Raw genomic sequence first — 20,159 nt, forward strand, 5'->3', positions numbered from 1 at the left:
CTTTTAATTGTAATTAATATTATGATGCAATATTAGATACGTATTTTGCACGTCCGTCCTTGTGTTGAACGTTTTATGAATGTTACGACAAATTGTAATTTTAAATTAGTTTTAAGATACAGTCTTTCCATATACATTAGTTATGTGTAAGTTTAAATAGATTTACTACGTTCAATCCTTTTATATCTTAACTTTTCGAGGTTTTATTCTTTGCAAATTAACATGGCCACGTATATAGTGACGTTTATTTCACTCTGTTTAAAGACATTGTTGTTGGTGTTTTCGAAATGTTACAAAAGGTTCATTTAAACGGTCTGTGTTGATTTGTAAAATGATAAATGCTATCTTACATCACTTGATACTGTTATTTTGCAGTAATTACTTATATTTATTAAATCTTTTGTATGTCTTACATAATTTTATATTTTACTAAGTTTTTACATGAAGACATGTATAAAATAATGACCTAATGTTCATGCTTTAAATGTAAATTGTACAAGAATAGAAAATTTTAATTTTAGGAGAATAATTGATATGACAAATATAGAAATATAACTGATGAAAAAAACAGTAATAAAATACAGTATTTTCATATGAAAAATTGTTTTATTTAATCAATAAGTACTTGTAAAAGACGAAAACATTTCCCCTTCAATCAAAATTTAGTGTACAGTCAGCAACAGCAGTCAAAAGTTCTTAACATTCAGATTAATTCTCAATTTAGATTCAGACTGAATAAAACCAGAGAGGGTTTTAATAAGGAAACAAATGCTTTTTAACACCAGATTCATAGTTAAATTTAGATAATCGCATATTATTACACATGTTCGTACGACTTGAGACGACTTCATAATATGAATTAAGCACACATCGTTTCGTAATGTCCGTGTAAACATAACTAGCTGAATCATAGTTTTATCATTTTCTTGCAACGTAAGTCGAATATGAATCACAATTTAATTTACAAAACATGATTGAACAACGCGAGATCAACCTCATTAGTACCTACATTATCTGTGGCAGTTCGCTGTGGTTGGTGGTTCGAATTTGACGCATTGACATTATTGACAGCTGTTGTTATTCAATGTTCGATCGTAACTCGGGCTCGAAACATTCGCGAGCAAAAGAAACCAAACTTATAAACGAATTTATAAAATAATATAATTCTAAAATGCAAAGGGAACAGTTAACGTAGCTCAATAGGCAAACAAAAGTGTGTGTAATATAAAGAGAGTACAGTGCTTAAAAACGACGTACACCTTCGAAGTGATTACTGATTACAAATAAAATAATATTTGAAATATTTAGAGTATTTTGTTGAGACAATGGACGCGGCAGGGTCTATTAACACTGAAGCTTTAGATAATATTGAAAATGACGAGGAAGTTATCGATGATTCCGAGGAGAGAGAGTTAGTGACTGACTCATGTTCGACGAAGGTTTTGGACACGGGCGAACAGCCGCGGGACAATTACTGCATTGTTTATATACTCTTCTATTTGTTTGGGGTCACTTCACTAGTGCCCTGGAATTTTTTGATCACTGCTAACGATGTAAGTAAAGACTTATTGGCATTTTAAAATAGTAAGACTTCAGTCTTTTTTGTGTTTCAGCCATGATTCTGGTATTTTTAATAAGAAATTATGTCTCAACGTTATTTTAGACGTGCAGAAAATACCTTTATTAATTTCTTTTGTACATAAGCACATAAATATGTATGACCCTTATAAGAAAATTTTCTAAAAACAAATTTTCCTCAAGAACATAATTGTTTTTACTCTTGAATAAGGCATTAATTATGTGTACATCTCTAAAAAAATACGCAGATGCTTAAAAAAAATGTCATCAATATCTCACTAAATAAATAAATATGTTATTTTAACCTTAATTTTATCAAATAATCGTTGTTTGTTCTAGTACTGGATGTACAAGTTCCGTGATGTAACTCCGAGTAACATAACCATGGTTACGATGGTGCGGAAGACACAGTTCCAGGCCGAGTTCACGTCATACCTGAATGTAGCCACTGCTATACCTAACTTATTATTTCTCATCCTGAACTCTTTGTATGGGCACTTGTAAGTATATATTTTATCTCAGTAAGACAGCAAAGTTGGGAGGTCTTTCCAAAGCAGGGAATTTCATGATAGATATATATTTATTTAAACATAACAAAGAGAAAGGAAGAAGGCAAGTGAAGGGACCTTTGCCCTGTAGTAGATAGAAACACTACTTACTCTTAAAATACTTGTAAAGTAGAAAAAAACTTATCAAAATGTCAAGCATTACCACTTACAGAATAATAATATACTCTAATAAATTGTATATAACTTTTAAGGGAAAAAATATTTTTTTTTTTGAATTAGGTCTTTTTAGTTCTACACAAGGTGATAATGATTTATCAATTGTTATTACAATCCTTGCATAGCTGATAACTTAAACAAACAAGACCTTGAAATTTTTAACCATGAACTGAATCATACTTTTGTGCTGTAACTCAATTATTTTTTGTTCATTATGCTGATAAATAATTAAAGTATTATAAACTTAAAAATATACATTATAAAAAGGTAAAGGCATTAAAAAAATTCTAAGCCATCACATGAGGCTAACTAAGAAACAGTTAATTAAATTCATTTAAATTAATTATTCACTTGATAGTTGCTAATGGTAATACAAAGACTAATGGTTTAGTTGCTAAATGAATCACTCTGTTATGAACTATGAGGCCATAAATTGCAGTGAGACAAATATCACTACGCTTACATCATCAAAACATGCAATAGTTCAAAATTTTAATCAAATTCCTGTTAAAGGACTTACTTTTAAATGGCTTCTTTAATGCAACTGAAAATTTTCTGCCATGAATCAGATCAATTCATTGTTTTTTTTTTATTGAAAAAAGCCCTTCAATATCGTTTTTTAATGATTTTGCTACACCCACACCACTATTTAATTATGAAGTAAAACAAAATAACTTAAAATAATTTATTTTCAGGATACCATTAAAGGCAAGACTGCAAGGGTCCTTGATAGTGGTGACCATTTGTTTTCTGGTGACAACCTCTTTGGTGCAGGTGAACACAGATGACTGGCAGAACACATTCTTTATCATTACGATGGTGTCCGTCGTTATCATGACTGGTAAGTGTAACCCACATGATACAGTTTTATATTTTGGCTAATTCACAATATCTAAAAATCATAATCATGATGATGATGATTATAATCAATAATAAAGTCTCCATAAGCAAAGACACCCGTAATTAAAAGTCCGAGTCGAAATCGCGACTTTGACGGATCCACAAAAATAGGCTTAAGACAACGAATTTACAAAATAAAAGGATCACATTCAATTTATGTCCATAACATCTGTTTCTCAATCTCAATTTTTATGACAGTGATAGCGTCGACTAGAATACATAATCTGTATCAATTTAAACTGTTTGGATATCACCAGTCTTAGGTCTCCAGGTACAGCCTAGTGATCCTAGTGGGCTACCTGGTGGTTTTGTAGATCACGTATTTTTAATTTTTCTTGCCTGAAAAGTTTGTGGTCCACGAAACTACAAAACATTAAGACACCTATATCTACTGATATACATATATTCAAATACCTGCCTACATATTGTCTTAATCATTTAATCTATAACTATAGGGAACCGGATATACAAATGATTTTAAATATTCTCATTAAGCAAAAAAACAAATTCTTATCTAATTCTATGAAAATAATTGCCTCATACTTCTATCAAAATCTCTAATTATGACTAATTACTTTGTGTACCTAACTTTAAAATTCTTTCAAGGAGTTTCACTTTACCAAACTGTTATAAACAAGCTCGGTCTTATCTTAATGTAAATAACATGCAAATTAGATGCAGATGTGCATAAATTTCCCTTTACCCTGTATACTGATGACCTGATAACTTTATCTAGGTCACGTGTGGCATTATAAACAGACTCTTGTTAGACCTAAATGTTTTACTAAGATTAGTTTGACGTTTCAACACATAGTTGATAGTCGATAGTTGTTATTTGAGAGGCCTCGCGTTACTATATGTATAAAGAGCTGTTATAATATAAACTGTAATTTGTAATGACTTGATAAATGATTGAATTTATTTAACAGACCGGTCATGATAAGGATACTTGATAAAAAATACTTGTTTGTCTTTATGTAGATCATCATCAGCAGACCAGACTTTTCACGACAATATTTGGGGTCGGCTTCCAGTCAAAACGGATGGAACTTTTTACAGTATATATAGAGTGTTTTACAAATAGCGAATGGTTTATCTGACCTCCTCAACTCAGTTACCTAACCAACGTGATCCCTAGTAAGAATGGTTGTCAAACTGTAGCCCCTAACAACCCGTCCCGACTATCCAAGATGTATGAATAACAGCCGAGACCCACAAATTAACGTGCCTTCCGAACACGGAGGAACTCGTTGTTACATAGATGGATACCCATTCACGAACCAACCGTATCAATAGTAGCCTAATCTGTAGTTATAGCCTAGGCTCCCCCTAACCACTGACCTATCGCATCTTAAGTAGATGCGATGTACCAATCGCATCTACTTAAGATGCGATTGGTACATTAAAATAAAAACGCAGTACCAAATAACGAAGTGTCCGTGTAATGTTTTTATTCTAGTTTTTGTGATTATTCCAGTTTAGCTTTGCCGCTTGTGAATAGGTCTATTTTAGAGAATTACCTACTTAAATATACATGTATGTATATGTAGTTGCATACTCAATTAACATCGACCGGTCGGTGTTAGATAAAATCTGCGGATCAAGGTATTTTTTTCCTAAGCTAATCAATAAAGATCTTTTTACTGCAGACTGCAAATTAAAGTTATATTTTTTATTTATATTTAGATGACATGTTTCGCCAGATCAAATAAAGGTGATAAATCTTAGAGATAAGGTTTTTCCATATTCGCTATCTTTAAAACCTGCAGTTTGTTTTAGTTACGTATTCTACGTAAAAACCAAATTCAGATTCCGACTTACCGACAACTACATTCTCAGTTACATAGAAAAACGTACCTATTATAGGAACTACGAAATGTACTGTAGTTACTCCTTATACCAAGAATTCTTGACGTACATAAACTTACAGATGTGTGACGGCACAAGCTCTCAAACGATATCGTGTCGCTGTAAAAGAAAAGAAAAACTGTTTTGGACTGATATAGGGAACGAAAGACCGATGTATCAAATCGCTGCCGTCGTCTCGAAGTGCGTTGAAAAGAAACAGTATAAAGGCGAAGCTGTCTACACTATTCTTGTCTTTATTATGTCCTTGTTTTAGGTAGGAATTAAGTGCCTATAACATGCGGTCACCCCTGTGACATTATTATCGATGTAAACCAGTTTCTTTTTTGCTATGTAAAACATGATTTAACCTTCATTCGAAGCCATTTGAGGTGCAATAACCGGCTAATTTATTTGCTATGTTCAACGTTCTCAGATATCTAAAAATACCTTCGACAAAGTTTAAAAGATTTTCTTTTTCTGATCCCTTACGAATGTAATTTAGATTTCTCACAAAGTATTTTAACTTTTGCCTAGTCCTAAGTCTTAGGTCACAGTATTCCATCTCGAAGTAGTTAATAATTGTGAAATTCTTCCTATAGGTATCTACTCGGATATATAACAAAGAATTAGCCAGATACCACTCAGGCTTTTTTGACGATGGATTATTCTTAACTTAACTTTCTCTTTCAGCTGCCAGTGCGGTCTTCATCGGAGGCCTGGTGGGCATAGCAAGCAGATTCTCAAAGGAATACATGGCGGCTGTGGTCAGCGGACAATCTCTAGGCGGCATACTCGCGGCCATCGCCCAAATCATATCTCTCGCCTTCAAGATCTCACCACTCCACAGCGCGCTCATATACTTCGTGATAGCCGATATAATGGTCATCACATCCCTGATTTCTTACATCATGCTGTATAAGATTGACTTCTTTACATATCACATTTTGCGCGGCTGCGGCGGTATCGCTTCGAACAGGCATAGGGAGGTGTTCATGACGGTGATTATCAAGAAGGTTTGGGTGTACGCCTTCAGTATATTTGCGGTGTTCGCTATCAGTATGTCTGTGTATCCAGCTATTACTGTGCTCGTTGAATCTCATCCAGCTACCACGGGAACTGATTGGAATAGTAAGTTTTAAAGTGTAACTGTTTTTTTTAATAGCTCTTAAAAGTATGGGAATAAGATCCATTTTAGTTAAGCAGTACTGTTTATTTTGTTTTGACACCTTTGGAATAAGAGCCCTATTCGCTATTTCTAACCCTGTCGTGCCATCTATTAATATGTGCTTTCATATTTTCAGATATATTCTTCGTACCGGTTGTTAACTATTTGATATTCAATTGCGGTGATTACGCTGGTCGATTGGTAGCCGGATTCTTATTACGAGTAAGTATAGAATTTTAAGTATTCAATTTTTAGTAGTTAACTACAATCAGACTTTCTTCGTCTTTGTGAATAGTTACGTGACATGGTTTTTAAAGTTGGCAAGAAACATTTGAATAATAGCCTAAAGTTTTCGATTTTGAAAACAGTACATGAGATCTCCTTCCTGTAAATATAAAGCAAATTCGTTAGGGGATTAGTAGGTATATAAAAGATAACATTATAAATTGGCTGCTAGATCAGATAAAAAACCTTAATGACGTATACTTAAAGCTCAAATTACTTTATAACACATTGCCCAATAACTTCCAGCCAATGAACCAATGGATAATAGCGTGCGCGAGCGTGTTGCGCGTGTTCGGCGTCCCGATGCTGATGCTGTGCAACGCTCAGCCGCGGACGCACCTGCCCGTCCTGTTCCTGTGGGACTGGGAGTACATCATCATCATGATAGTGTTCGCCTTCACCAACGGCTACCTCACCAATATCGTCATGATCAATTCTACCAGGTAAGTGGAGATAGTTTTAAAGTACATAATATGGACCACATACCTAATACGTCGTCTTTTAGCTAGTGTTATCGTTGCGATTGTGGAAGCGAGAGGCCACCTTACTCCGTCTAGAGCGCTGTCTCGCTTATACGCTTCCTTTATATACTTATGTTGGTTATCGGTTTAACGAACAGTCGGAATAGATATCTCTGCTCAAGCTTGTAGGTGTAAAATTAGAATTAAAATTTGATGAAAGTAAAAATTTTCTAAACGAGTTATAGGGATTTTTGGAAGAAAGAGCCGAGCACCGGGATCTCACAAATCTCAGAGAGCAGTCTGATGCTGTTAGTATGATAATAGATATTTCAGTTTCGTCAGTCAGCAGTCGAACCGCTATTCCATCATACATACATAGGTATATCGTATGAACTAGCCACGTGGTTCTACGATAAATATATGACCGCCGCGCGACGGGGTCTCGTTATATATTATGAGGCAATAAGTTAATTAGGTTATCAATAATTTCTATTAACAATGTATGTACTAGACATGCAATGAATATGAATGTCGTATTTTGTTGGTATTTTGTATGCTCCTGGTCATATGAAATTCTAATATGCCAATGCCATATTATTATGTCAAAACGAAATGCCGATATGATAATACTTTTTTTAATACTTCACTACTTTCACACAACGCCATCTAGTCTCAAACTAAGCCAAGCTTCCATAATAAGAACTAAACAACTGATAGACATACTAATACATTTCTAAATACATACATAATATAGATAAGCTAACTTAGCATACTCATACTTTGCATAAGAACGTGGGACAAGTTTCTCTCTACTTTTATTGGTCATTCTCCTTTTTCATTTATTATCTAAATTATTTTCGACTTTCGCTTTGATTTTAATATACGTTTATGTCATTCCAGGGTTGTAGAACTTCACGAACGCGAGAAGGCGTCAGGTCTGATCGCGACGATGCTGAGTGTCGGCTTATGCGTGGGGGCAGCTGTCGGTATGCTGTTAGTACATCTATTGTAGACAGACTGGAGCGAAAGCGGTATGTTGACAGAAATAATGTTATATCTACATTCAGTTATAAGTAAAGAATCAATTCAAAAGCGTATCATACAAATATGATATCAAACTATTAAAGTAAGCCATGTCACTGACCTGTTACTACTGATACATAATACGCAAGCCATGTGTTTCGATAACAATGAAAGTTAGAACTTCGAATCATTTAACTAAACTATAAAATTTGAACACTAATTCGTTTTATTGAACAGGCAAATTGATAAAGAAGGTTCTAACTGTTTGTTCCTTTTTTATAGACTGTTGTTAATCAATAAAAACTTTTTTATTATATTTACATACATATGTATATACCAGCTTCATGAGAAAGTTGATCGTGTTTTTAACATACTTTAATTCAAATGTAGATATAACATTATGTGTCTATATACCAAAAGGATAGTATTACTAGGCCGCGGGCGGCACTGGCTTGCATCATGACATGAAACAGTAACTCTGTGTAATATGAACGCGCGCCTTCCACAGTAAAAGACAAGGTACATTTCTCTGCTATACTGTGAGCGCTTAGACCAAGTTGCCGTTGCGAAAGCGAGAAAGATGAACACGCTACACGTAGCGATGTCTCGCTTTTACAAAGACAATTGGCCTTACAAATTTGTAACTGGAATTACAATGCAGGAGTGTAAAGTATTTAGTCTCTATTTATAATATTTGTATTATTTAATGTTAAAATGTAATGAGGTAATTATACATACTTCCCAGTCTTCTAATAAAATTTATAACTGAAACCCATTTTGTAATGTTCTTGTTTTGTTTAAACTGGATAATTCCCATTCTATTAATATATTTCAGTGTGTTATTCTGGTAATATAATATTTATAATTACCTCATTACATTAGTCTAATCGTTGCTTCCCGTATCATATCTTATTAAAATAAAAAGTAGTTTAGCTAATGACTGCATATGTTAATAGCAAACAAATACTTAAGAAGTATATATCGGTGTAAGCTTTTGTACAGATTACCATTGAATAAGTTGAATTTGTACACAAGGCAACACAAGTCTCTGAAACTCGATAACTAGTCTCCAACAACATTAACCTCTCAGACCGGAGGTTGTCTGGTTCTGGTCGCTTGGAAAACTTGCGTTGCCTTGTGTACGAGACTAACATGACAACATCAGTACTAAAGTTAATAACGACTTTATAACAAGGCAGTAAGGTGTATAATTGTAGTAAGACCTTACTACAGACGAACGATAATGAGATTGACAAAGTAGTTACAAATATTTATTATGCTTGTGTGTCTTCTGATTACGCTCATTTAATGAATGAAAAACATTCCTAACTTATTTAACTACCCGTTTAAGTTTAAGTATAATTTGTATATAAGCTGTTTAGAAGTTCTTTTTTTTTACTCTTCCATAATGTTTAGAGGTTGCTTTTTTTTATTATAATATAAGAAAAAGGAATAGGTGCTCTTGAGCAGTTTATACAATAATTTAATAACGTCAGATGAACTTAAATCAACACAGTCAATTTAATATTCAGTTTTGTAAGTCATGTTATGATTCTGAATCTTCTAAATTCAATCCACCAAACGTTATATGATAAAACCAGTAATATTATACGAAAAATCAAACAGTATGTTTAAGAGAATTACAGAATTTGTAAGAGTAACAAAAATCAATGTTAAATCAGTGCAATAAATATTAACAAAATATTAAAGAATATTCGTTACCATTTAATTATTTAAGTGTATGTAATGTGTTAGATCTCAATTAGATTTAATTACTACTATAGTAGGACAAATGATTGGTTAAGTTTCTACAAATGTTTTAATATCTTTATGTATGTTTATATATATATAAATTTGTCGACTCAAATCAGTTTACACCTGATTTTAAGTTCGGCCTTCTTTCAGGTGCTTTATCCAAAAAGTTTATAGTTATTCAGTTGTTCACATTGATGTATAAAAATCACACACAGCATCGTGCAGACAAACAAAACTCAGTTAAAAGTACATAAAGAGTATATCGGTCTACATTTGACCATATCAAGTGCAATATGGCGACAAAGCTACCAAAGTCAGATAATAGTGTTGGTTACGAATACATCAGACAGTTCATATATAGAATTTAACCTTATGTCCATGTCTTAAAGTTCCTTTTAATCCCCGTCGCAAAAAGAGAGGAATTATAAGTTCGACGTAAGTGTGACATAATAGCTCCCGAACAGATTCAGCGATATCAAATTAGTTTTTCTTTGCATTTAATAAAATTCGGTCGAGCCATGTTTAAGTGGGGGTTTGGGGTGGGTTGAAGGGGAAAAAGTTTTAACCGTCGGGGGTTTTATAAATTTAAAATTTATGATTGTTGTTAAATTATCCACAGTTACAATATGCAGTGTAGAGATTTTAGGTGTTATTTCTAAGATGCTAAGTTTGCTGCTGGGGTTTTTATACATCAATGCTTGTAATACAGGCTGTGTTTCTGATCTTCATTGTCAAGCATATTGAATAATGCATGTTATTTAATGTACGTTACTGTATAATTTTTGTCTTTTGTATGTGTATAGTTTAAAGGAATGTATATCATAACCTAAGTTGTATCGTATTGTTGTAAGTATATGTGGGATATAAAAAGAATCTATAATGTTCATACTTTCCAAAACGAAATACCCTACGGGTAAACCTTATTTGTAAATGGTGGATTTCCAAGTAAAATGCAAATAATAAATACTATAATTCATTTCATAGTATTCAATGAAAATGAATCATACACAAATAATTTATAAGCAGTAAATGGCATTTGAATGCCTATCAGTGCCAGAGTAAAACAACAATGCATTATAATTTGTACAATTTATATTTACCTGATATTTGTACAATTTTATATTTCCTCTTGATTTCTTGTTATTTTTTTAATATGTCTCGGCATATGACCACAATGTGATGAGAGCACAGATGAGATTGTTTCAAATGCTTTTGATAGATTGTCTATGTACTATTACTACTATTTACGTTTATTACACTGCCTGCAAGCTAAATCGAAACTTAAATTTCTCTATACGCAATCTATGTATACAACTTATAGGATTATATTTCGTTAGAATGCATTTGTTATTGAATCAATTTGTGCGAAGATACATTTTTTGTACTATTTATTTATAAATATGTGCAATGTATAAACTATTATTTTTAATTGCCCTATTTTCGTTTCGTTTTATGATATGAAGACAGGGAATTTAATTTATATATTAAAAAGTTTATAAACAACTAAATATGATAAAGTCGTGATAAAATCATAGGATTTTTATGTTATTAAATAATATATCTGTCAATTTTGTGGATAACATTCTAAGTATACATGTACCTACTTTTAAATATATTATACACGGTAGGAGCTGATTGTTAGATGATACATATATTGGCAAAACTGTCTTAACTAAATATGAAAGACATAAGACCATGGTGTCCTATAGGCGCGAGCTCCCCAAGTCAAGTGGCACTCGACAATCTGTATTGATTGCACAGAAACTACAAGTCAAGTGAGTAATTGAGGCAAATTGTTATTTACATTCATTTTCTTGAATAATATTGAAACGTCACTCGGCTTGAGGGACAGGCCTATTATCACCTTGACTTGACCGGCCGATGGCGTTTATAGGAAACCAGGGTACTTAATAACAAGAATATTGTTAACCAGCATCGTTACTCCATAGATAGCATAATTAATATTATAATAGGTGTGAAAAATCTTTGATGTGATAAATCGGAGATTTGGTTTAATCCCTCCCTTTAATTTTAATTAATTAGTCCTTAGAAATGAATGTTCAACCACTTAACTATAATATCTGCAAAGTTGATTAATCTGTTGTCAAATCAAGTGGTTACAATGGCAGCGTTTAACATGAGATTAGGTGACAGATGTTGATCTGCATTTGACATAACGACTGTCAGTCAGTATACTCACGTTATAGACAAGTGTACCCAATTAAATGTTTATTTTCAAATGTGATATGTTGAAGTATGAATGAATTTAAATAAATTATTTATGTGACTTAATTTTGTAGTTTCATTTATTATTAACATGGCAATCTGTTTGAAGGCTGTGTTTCATAATAAAATGAACATATTGTCAACATTGTTATTTATAAAAAAGGCAAAATACCCTTTATTAGTGCCTTACGTAAGAGAAAGGCGTAACTATATACAAGTTACAATCAAAATGCAGAGAAATAGAAAATAAAGGTTCAAATTAACAAACACCAAAAGATCAGTCAGTCCGTTTAATAAATAATGTCATGTACTTAAAAAAAGCAATCACAATTTTAGATATTTCTAAATGAGAATGATTGTAATTATATTTGTAATAAAAACTATAATTACACCTTAACAAGCGATCACTCATTACAAGTCATTAAATATATAAATGTGAATAAATCCAGGCACCATTTTGATATACTTACTAATCATATAACTTATGAAAACTATCCAATATTAAAACAATAATATAGTTTCTTAAGTAAATATGTTGAAAGCCAAACCTGGGAAATGGTTGAATAGGAAAGAAACAGGTACCAACATTTATTTTGTGCACGATAATGCAAACAAAAATAGTTATCAACGTTAAAGTCGGTGAAGATTACAATTTTATAATGTTCCGATTAACTTAAAATTCCGTTTCAATTTAGCCATAAATAAAATCTGGAGGCTAAATTGTAACTTCATTTTAAAATTATGGCAACATTTTACACAAGAATTTCTGGACACACTTTTCTATATTTAAAACTTGGAGGTAACTTTAAATAAATTGTAATAATAGGATACCAAATTAAAAATGAATATCAGGTACCAAGAATTAATTGATTTAAAAATAAAAATATGTTTCGGATTTCATTGAATGCATTTTAAATGTTAATTTAATATTGGATAGTTAACATATTCTCTCCCCGTATCCTCGACATAACAATATGAGCAACGCGAACATTTATGAGCACAATATATATAAATATATGTTTCTGACAACATATTGCTGTTTATAAAATCACTTGCAGGGTTGTGCAAATATATTAAGGGTCTGTCTCACTACACGCGTTTCTTTTATCATGAATTCTTATACTATAAAGATGTATTAAGAAATGTTTGAAAAGCAAATAATATATATGAGTTAAAAAGTAACTGTCAACTATTATTTATAAAAAAAAAATCTGTTATAAAACGTGTATTAGTGAAAAAGACCCTTAATATTACTTGGCAATAATTTTATTTTTCTCTAAGTTAAAATACGACAGCTGTGTGATAACTAATTAGCAATTGTGATAAGTCGTAATTCCTAACATTTTAGTATAACAACTTTCAAATAACATGCAGATGCTCTTTTTGTCTTATCATTTTTAACTATTGGAGAACTGACAATTTGATTCCAACCTGCTCAATGATCGTATCTGATTGTTAACTTAATATTTAAAAGGTACATGATTTTTGCTAACGAATGACAAGGCAACCGCTACAACTATTAGGTACCCATTTACATCGAGTGTTTTACAAAGAGTTTGAGAACATTTCAACTCTGTATCTATAACGCCATAAGCATTCGATGTTTAAAAATACATAATTAAAAATATACCTACAGTACTGGCCACTTATTTTAGTGTTACCAATTTAACAATTCTAAAAACATTCCATTTTCGGTTCATACGATGAGCTTACAATATACTACTTGCAATTAAATTTGACAATATTTTAAACAGTATTCATTGATGGTCATATTAAAAAGAAAAGTGTCATACTTTCATATCTTTCAACTTTATGAAAGTACTAGTAGGTCTCCTATTGTAAACTCAAAGTAACCAAGTAAAAAATATATATCTATGTAATTAATATGACTATCACAAGACTATGTTTGCACAACCCTGCACCAATGTACGCTAGTATAAGTTAGGGCTTAGTTGTCGGTCACCTGTTGCGCTGCGTGACGACCTCAGCCCCCTGGCGCACGAAACGGAACAAACCGTTGGATATCGCCACCACCGGCGAGAATAGACGAAGGGGGTATTCACTGGAAATAGAAAAATAGTTCGTTTGTTTTTGAAACTGAATAGTGACTCTAATTATGAAAAATTGTTGGTTATTTTTGGTCGTGTTTAGACATAATTGATGAGGAATACATTTGGTAGCTTCCTTTAGTTAACAAGTTTGATATAGAGATTCTTGGTAACAAACAAGCTCGTAAGTGTCCTTTTCCAACGAGGTGCAATGTTGTTGTTCTACTTAATGTATTTACTAATTTTCAGAAGAAATTTTTCCGATAAAAGAGCAATTTTATTTTGCCATTTAGAAAGTCAGAAATTTACGTATTGACTATTTTTAATATTATTTTGATAATTGATTAGGTTAAAACCGAGTTCTACTGATATTTTTTTCCAACCGTCCCAAATATCTTTATTTGAAGTAAGTTTTAAATGTTATCTGTAGACACAGCTGCTGTTTAGTTTGGGGCGACATCAAAAGAAATTAAAAATAAAATCACTCACCTCCCTATAACGGGCGTCGCTTCGTTCCCGCTCAAAATAAATACAGGGAAGAATATGGAGAACACGCATCCACTGGAAATAGAAATAAACGGTTTAAGATTATTAATAAAAGCAAAAAAAAAGTGATTTTTTTACGAAAAATATATTTAAGTCTTTTTATGCAACTTTTTAAAACAAAAATAGCAATACTTAATTATCCACGATAATGGGCTTTCAAATCGGAGGGGAACATAGATAGACGGTAGTTAGGGCAGCAGTTACTTGCTCTATTTTCAAATACGACATGCTTATGTGAATATAATGGCTACCTGATTCGTCACTGTTTTTTTAAAGAAGGTAGAGTATGCATACTTATTACAATATGCAATATTTGGTACCAGCCGGAAATAAACCCAGGTTTTTAAGACAAAAGGTCTTTTTACTCCAGACCATATAAGGAGATACTTAGTGCGATAGTTATGTTGAAATTGGGGCCATCGTGTTAACCTTTACACTTTAATCTTGAACTTTGTTTTACACCGAGCATATTTTAATGACTATATAAAGATGTGGTGTACAATATCATATACCAGGTCATAAAGTAAAATGGAAATGTTTTATTGAATGCGGAACAAATTTAACTGTGGATAAATAAGGTAGGAAGTTAATTTTCCCCACAGTGACATTTCCGGACTTCCGAAAGAAAGAACAAGTGTTTAATGTCAAGGAATCGAAAGAATTTCTTTAAGGTATAATTAAATATACAGCTTTGTAAAACATTCGGGTAAGTATTGTGCACTAGTTTTTCTGACAAAAAGATAGACAGGCTTATTAATAAAGCGCGCAGTATTTAATTTAACAGGAATTTAAGAAATGCCTACAAGTTTTTTTTTTAATTAGTGGGGGCTCTGTTTAGTCCAAAACTAGATATAACCGATACATACGTGTAAACCGTTATTAAATTACGAGATTTATTAAAATACTAAAAAACGTTATTTAGATGAAATATCATTTTAACAAATATTTTAATCTTATTGTGTTCATCTTTTAGTATTTCGTAAGGTAGCAATCAAATATAACGTAAGTAGCTACATACGCGTATGTAGCTACGTCATAAGTGATATAAGACGGTAATGACATTGAAAGTATTGAAACATGATTATCATAGTTCGAACACTATTAATAATATCTTATCGATAATTATCAACATTCGCGATGGAATATGAACTTACGTCCATAATATGTACTTGCTGCTAACCGTAGCTGATACAGATTCTTTTATTATTCTTATATTTAGTCGACATTTTTAAATAACTCTGTTGTCTAATGTTTTATGGACGCAATTTTTTTTACAATGGGATGAATAACGTGAAAGAAATTCTGTAGTGTACCTAATTAGAATTGAAACCGTGCGATATCGGGGCTGGTCGCTAATAAATTTGCCATTATAGTCTATTTAACCTTCACGGTGATTTTACGTATAGGTATAAGTTTATAATATGTAATTTATTGGTTATAAATTTTAATCTGTAGTTTCAGTATTTTTATTACCAGTATCAACTACTGCGTACAAAGTACTTACATATGTATAGTATCTTTAAAATTCACAATTTCTTTATCATAGGCCTACTTCAATTGAATTCACATTTAAATGGAAACTTTCGTTCACCGTCGTACGTCTCAATAAAGTAATTGTTTTATAAACATTAACTGTCAAGACTAAGCATTCAATCTTTAGGCACCCTTTTTTGGTTGATGCGGGGGAATCCTCATGGACACCCACTCCCTCGGGGGAGGAAATGGGTAGTGCCAGACTCTTACTGACTAAACCTGAACCGCCGTGCTGTCATCCGCGTTTTTTTGTATGGCAATGCGTTGTAAATTGCAATCCTTCATACAATATCTTTAGGCACCTAACAACAAAATGCGACTGCAGATAGAAAGAACTTTTTTTATGTAACTTGTAAGTGCTCACCTTATAATATAAGACTGTGGTATCTGCGTCAGGACAGCTAAGGGCAGTCCGAAGCCCAAGAAGTAAGGCCAGTTGGTCTCGATGAAGGTCAGTCGTTTGTGGAGCTCCCAGCCCATGTTGAACCACTTGTATTCGAACGAGTAGAGAGAGTAGAGCAGGCACATGTGGACCAGGCAGAGCAGTTCGCCTATGTATGTTATAGGTAACATACTGACTAACATACTCTGGAAGGGAAGGGATGATTACTGATTATACTATTAATTGATGTAGGGGCTGGTGGTTTAAGACCACAAACCAATCAAGCTGAGTTTTACTGAGACAACATAATGTATTCTAGTCACTAATACGTGGTAGTCTATTTCACTAATAGGTAGTTAGTTTCTTTTTTACGCACTACACGTGTTGACTTACTACGTTGTAGTACGCCGAACTATCGGACTGCATTTTTGGTTTGCAGTTCCATTGCCGTCGAGTCAACTGCATTTGAACTGCAATTTGCAGTTGGATTGCAGTTGAAATGCGGTCCTCTGTCTAGCGCCATAAGGTACAGGGATTTATTAATTGATGTAGGAGTCATCGTAACAATACCTGTACTAAGAATAAAGCTTGCACCAGCAAACTGAAGAGGGAGTCAGCTATGATCTTGCTAACACTTGACATGAACTGCGGCCGCCCGCGCCGATGTCGATACGCGCTGTCTGCTATATCCTAAAAAAATATAAAACTGTTTACAAGAGGAGCTCGTGGCTAAGCTATAACCGCATAAGTGATTCGATCACAGGTTGAGCTATGCTTGACGCGGTTGGTCCGTAGATGGGTGACCATCTTTGTCATAGCGAGTTCCTCCGTGTTTCGGAAGGCACGTTAAATTGTGGGTCCCGGCTGTTATTCCTACATCTTTGACAGTCGTTACAGGTAGTCAGAAATTTAAAAAAGTCTGAAAGCCAGTCTAACCAAGGGGTGTCGTGTTGCCCAGGTAACTGGGTTGAGGAGGTCAGATAGGCAGTCGCTCCTTGTAAAACACAGGTACTCAGCTGAAACCGGTTGGACTGGTAGCCGACCCCAACATAGTTGGGAAAAGGCTAGGCCGATGATGTTGACAGGTATAGTACTGGACGTAAAGAAGTTCTAATAATGTTAAAAAAAAAGGTTCTTAATCCTAAGTGACTATAATATTTTGTTTTGAAACATATGTCTACTTTACGTTTGAATAACAATGGAGGTAGGGGTGCTTGTGGGTATGTTTTTATACTTTCTTTCTCATTCTTTTAAATGAATGCTATTGAAATTGGTGCTGAGATTGATACCACACGAAATGTAGGTATAACTGTTGCAAAAACAGTGCTTTCATAGGTAAAAAAACTTCATACTGGATTAACGTGATTTCTGGAGTCCTAATCAATTAGCGCTTTTAAAAATGTTGTTTCGTTAATATATAATAAAATAAAATGCAAAGATGTCCATGCACAACATCGAATCATTCCAATACAGAACAAAAACCTTGAGTTTATGTAAATAATGTGGTTTATTAATATGTATTGAGCAACTGTACGTAACAAGTACTTCCGAATTACATTTTAGTACAACACACATTGTTTAATGTGCAGAGTAACTATTAATACAGCTGTAGTCTAAATAAACATGGATTCTGGCTGTATGAGTTCGTAACTTTTCTTCGTATATCTACTACAAGCAAACGTGATTAGTTTCCTGCTTCGAGATTAATCTCTACCATACTTAAAACATACTTAATTGATCAGAAAAAGCTATAACCTTCTTTGTAAAGTAAGTTGCATAACAAGGCTAGTAGAATATTATTGTCATTTGCATAACGAAATCTTGATTTATATCTATAACTGCGTAATTTGCTAGACTACAATAACAAATCGGTGTTTGAACTAATCATGATATAATGATGATGTCAAAACGTGACCTTAGATCTTGAAAGTTTATAGTTAAACTATTATAATATATTTTTGCGTCTGGTAAAATAATTATTTGACGAATATAGTTAATGATTTTGTAATATTTTCTTGTTGTGGCATTTTATAGCTAAACATTAAGATTACTGAATAAAACTTGAAATAAAGCTACTGATTTTTTTGATTAATGTATCAAACAAATAGTCTATGTCAAGATCAAGAGAGAAAAAGAGTAGTCTCTTTCGTATTAAATCAATTCATTTTCTACCCAGCTCTGCTCATGAGATTATTTATCAACACGACTTGTCCAACAATCCTAGATAATCTAACATAATCCCAACTAATACTACTAACCTGAAACCATAAACTGTTGACTAGCTTGCTCAACAAGAACAGTGGAAGCACCCATATCATGCGGAAGGTCATGGACAGGAACGGCTGCATCCATGCCCACACATTATGTGCGACGCCCGGATTGTGACCGAACACCACCGTCACTAAGTACTTGACCGCCGGCAATAACACATACTCAAAGATTAATATGCTAAGCAAAAATATAAAGCCATTTAGGATGCATGATTGTAACACCCTTGTAAGTACTTTTGATTCCCTGAAACAAAAGAATTGTGCTAGTATGTAGAAATATTGTCATTGCTAAAATTTTGTCCATGAAATACTTCGAAGGTAGACTTATAGCTTGTGGCACTCAATCAAACAATCAATAGTGGTGCAGAATTATGTGTGGTAGGTGCAAAAGTTAAAAGCATGCTTCAAACAATATGGAAAGAGTTGTTGATTCTTTACAAAGTAAATCTAGGGGTACAATTTTCTACAGGACTCTTTTATTTATGGAATTATTATTAATAAATGTTTATTAGTGAATGTTACAATCAGTCACAGTATTCTATGTATTCTGTGACTGCTTGTAAAATTTAATAAATTTTAATGTACAGCTAGAAACAGTATCAAATAAAGAAAGTATGAAAAAGCAAAGAAAACTATTATTAGTAGTGAAGGACATAAAATATCTTGTTAATTTACCAAATATCTGGGCAGCATGGTACTAAATAAATAACATGTGCACATTTAATTGCAGAAAAAAGATGCGTGTTATAATTTTAATGTTATCCTTAATTAATTAAACTACCCTTGTTTATATTGTAATTTTACTTTGAGATAAAATTAAAACTAAATAAATAATAGTATGTAAGTAAACAGACTGAAACAATGTCCACTAAAATGTTAATTATAAATTAATTACATACTACAAAAATGTGCCAACACATCTACTGTTATAATGTGGCTTACTGCCCTCATTATACATCTACCATTAATTAAATATTAGACTTACTGTTTAACTTTTGGTTGCTTTTGTTTATTTTTTGTGTTTTCAAATTCCGTCAGTGGCGAGCGACTGAGGGCGCGCTCATTAATCTCTTTATCTAAATATAATAGTACAGTTACACCACGTAAACTGTCTATAAAACCTTTGATAAGCGATACAGAAAAATTCTGAAACAATAAAATTAAGAACAATGAACAGTTACAATAAGTTAACAGTACACCTAATAACAAAGAAAAAACATAGCCGCACTCACTGTAACGCTCTCCATTTTGAGTAAGAATGATTTTTTTCACAGTTTCATTATTCAATCTTTTATCAATAATAGCTATTCACATTATTTGTTCAATTTTGTTTGACGTAAATTTACGTAAAAATACAGTCACTATGACAAGCAATCAGTGTCTGTTTTGACTTAACTGAGTGGTAGTTTTAGTC

The 20,159-nt window shown here is 32.8% G+C and overlaps 2 protein-coding genes across 2 annotated transcripts; one reads left to right on the top strand and one right to left on the bottom strand.

The window, feature by feature from the left end:
- Nucleotides 1–1,017: 1,017 nt before the first annotated feature.
- On the top strand, nucleotides 1,018–12,032 carry LOC113497232 (equilibrative nucleoside transporter 1). The gene is made up of 7 exons (XM_026876690.1): nucleotides 1,018–1,553; nucleotides 1,918–2,078; nucleotides 2,999–3,144; nucleotides 5,742–6,179; nucleotides 6,353–6,438; nucleotides 6,748–6,944; nucleotides 7,863–12,032. The coding sequence occupies exons 1-7, from the start codon at nucleotides 1,326–1,328 to the stop codon at nucleotides 7,972–7,974; spliced, it is 1,368 nt and encodes a 455-aa protein (XP_026732491.1). The 5' UTR covers nucleotides 1,018–1,325; the 3' UTR covers nucleotides 7,975–12,032.
- Nucleotides 12,033–13,654: 1,622 nt separating this feature from the next.
- Nucleotides 13,655–20,149, bottom strand: LOC113497240 (etoposide-induced protein 2.4 homolog). Its single transcript, XM_026876701.1, has 7 exons — nucleotides 19,978–20,149; nucleotides 19,731–19,891; nucleotides 18,734–18,989; nucleotides 17,046–17,165; nucleotides 16,458–16,681; nucleotides 14,504–14,575; nucleotides 13,655–14,028 (listed from the first exon to the last, which is right to left on the bottom strand). The coding sequence occupies exons 1-7, from the start codon at nucleotides 19,990–19,992 to the stop codon at nucleotides 13,926–13,928; spliced, it is 951 nt and encodes a 316-aa protein (XP_026732502.1). The 5' UTR covers nucleotides 19,993–20,149; the 3' UTR covers nucleotides 13,655–13,925.
- Between the last annotated feature and the right edge of the window lie 10 nt (nucleotides 20,150–20,159).

Source organism: Trichoplusia ni, chromosome 9 (assembly GCF_003590095.1).
Source record: "Trichoplusia ni isolate ovarian cell line Hi5 chromosome 9, tn1, whole genome shotgun sequence".
Taxonomy (NCBI): Eukaryota; Metazoa; Arthropoda; class Insecta; order Lepidoptera; family Noctuidae; genus Trichoplusia; species Trichoplusia ni.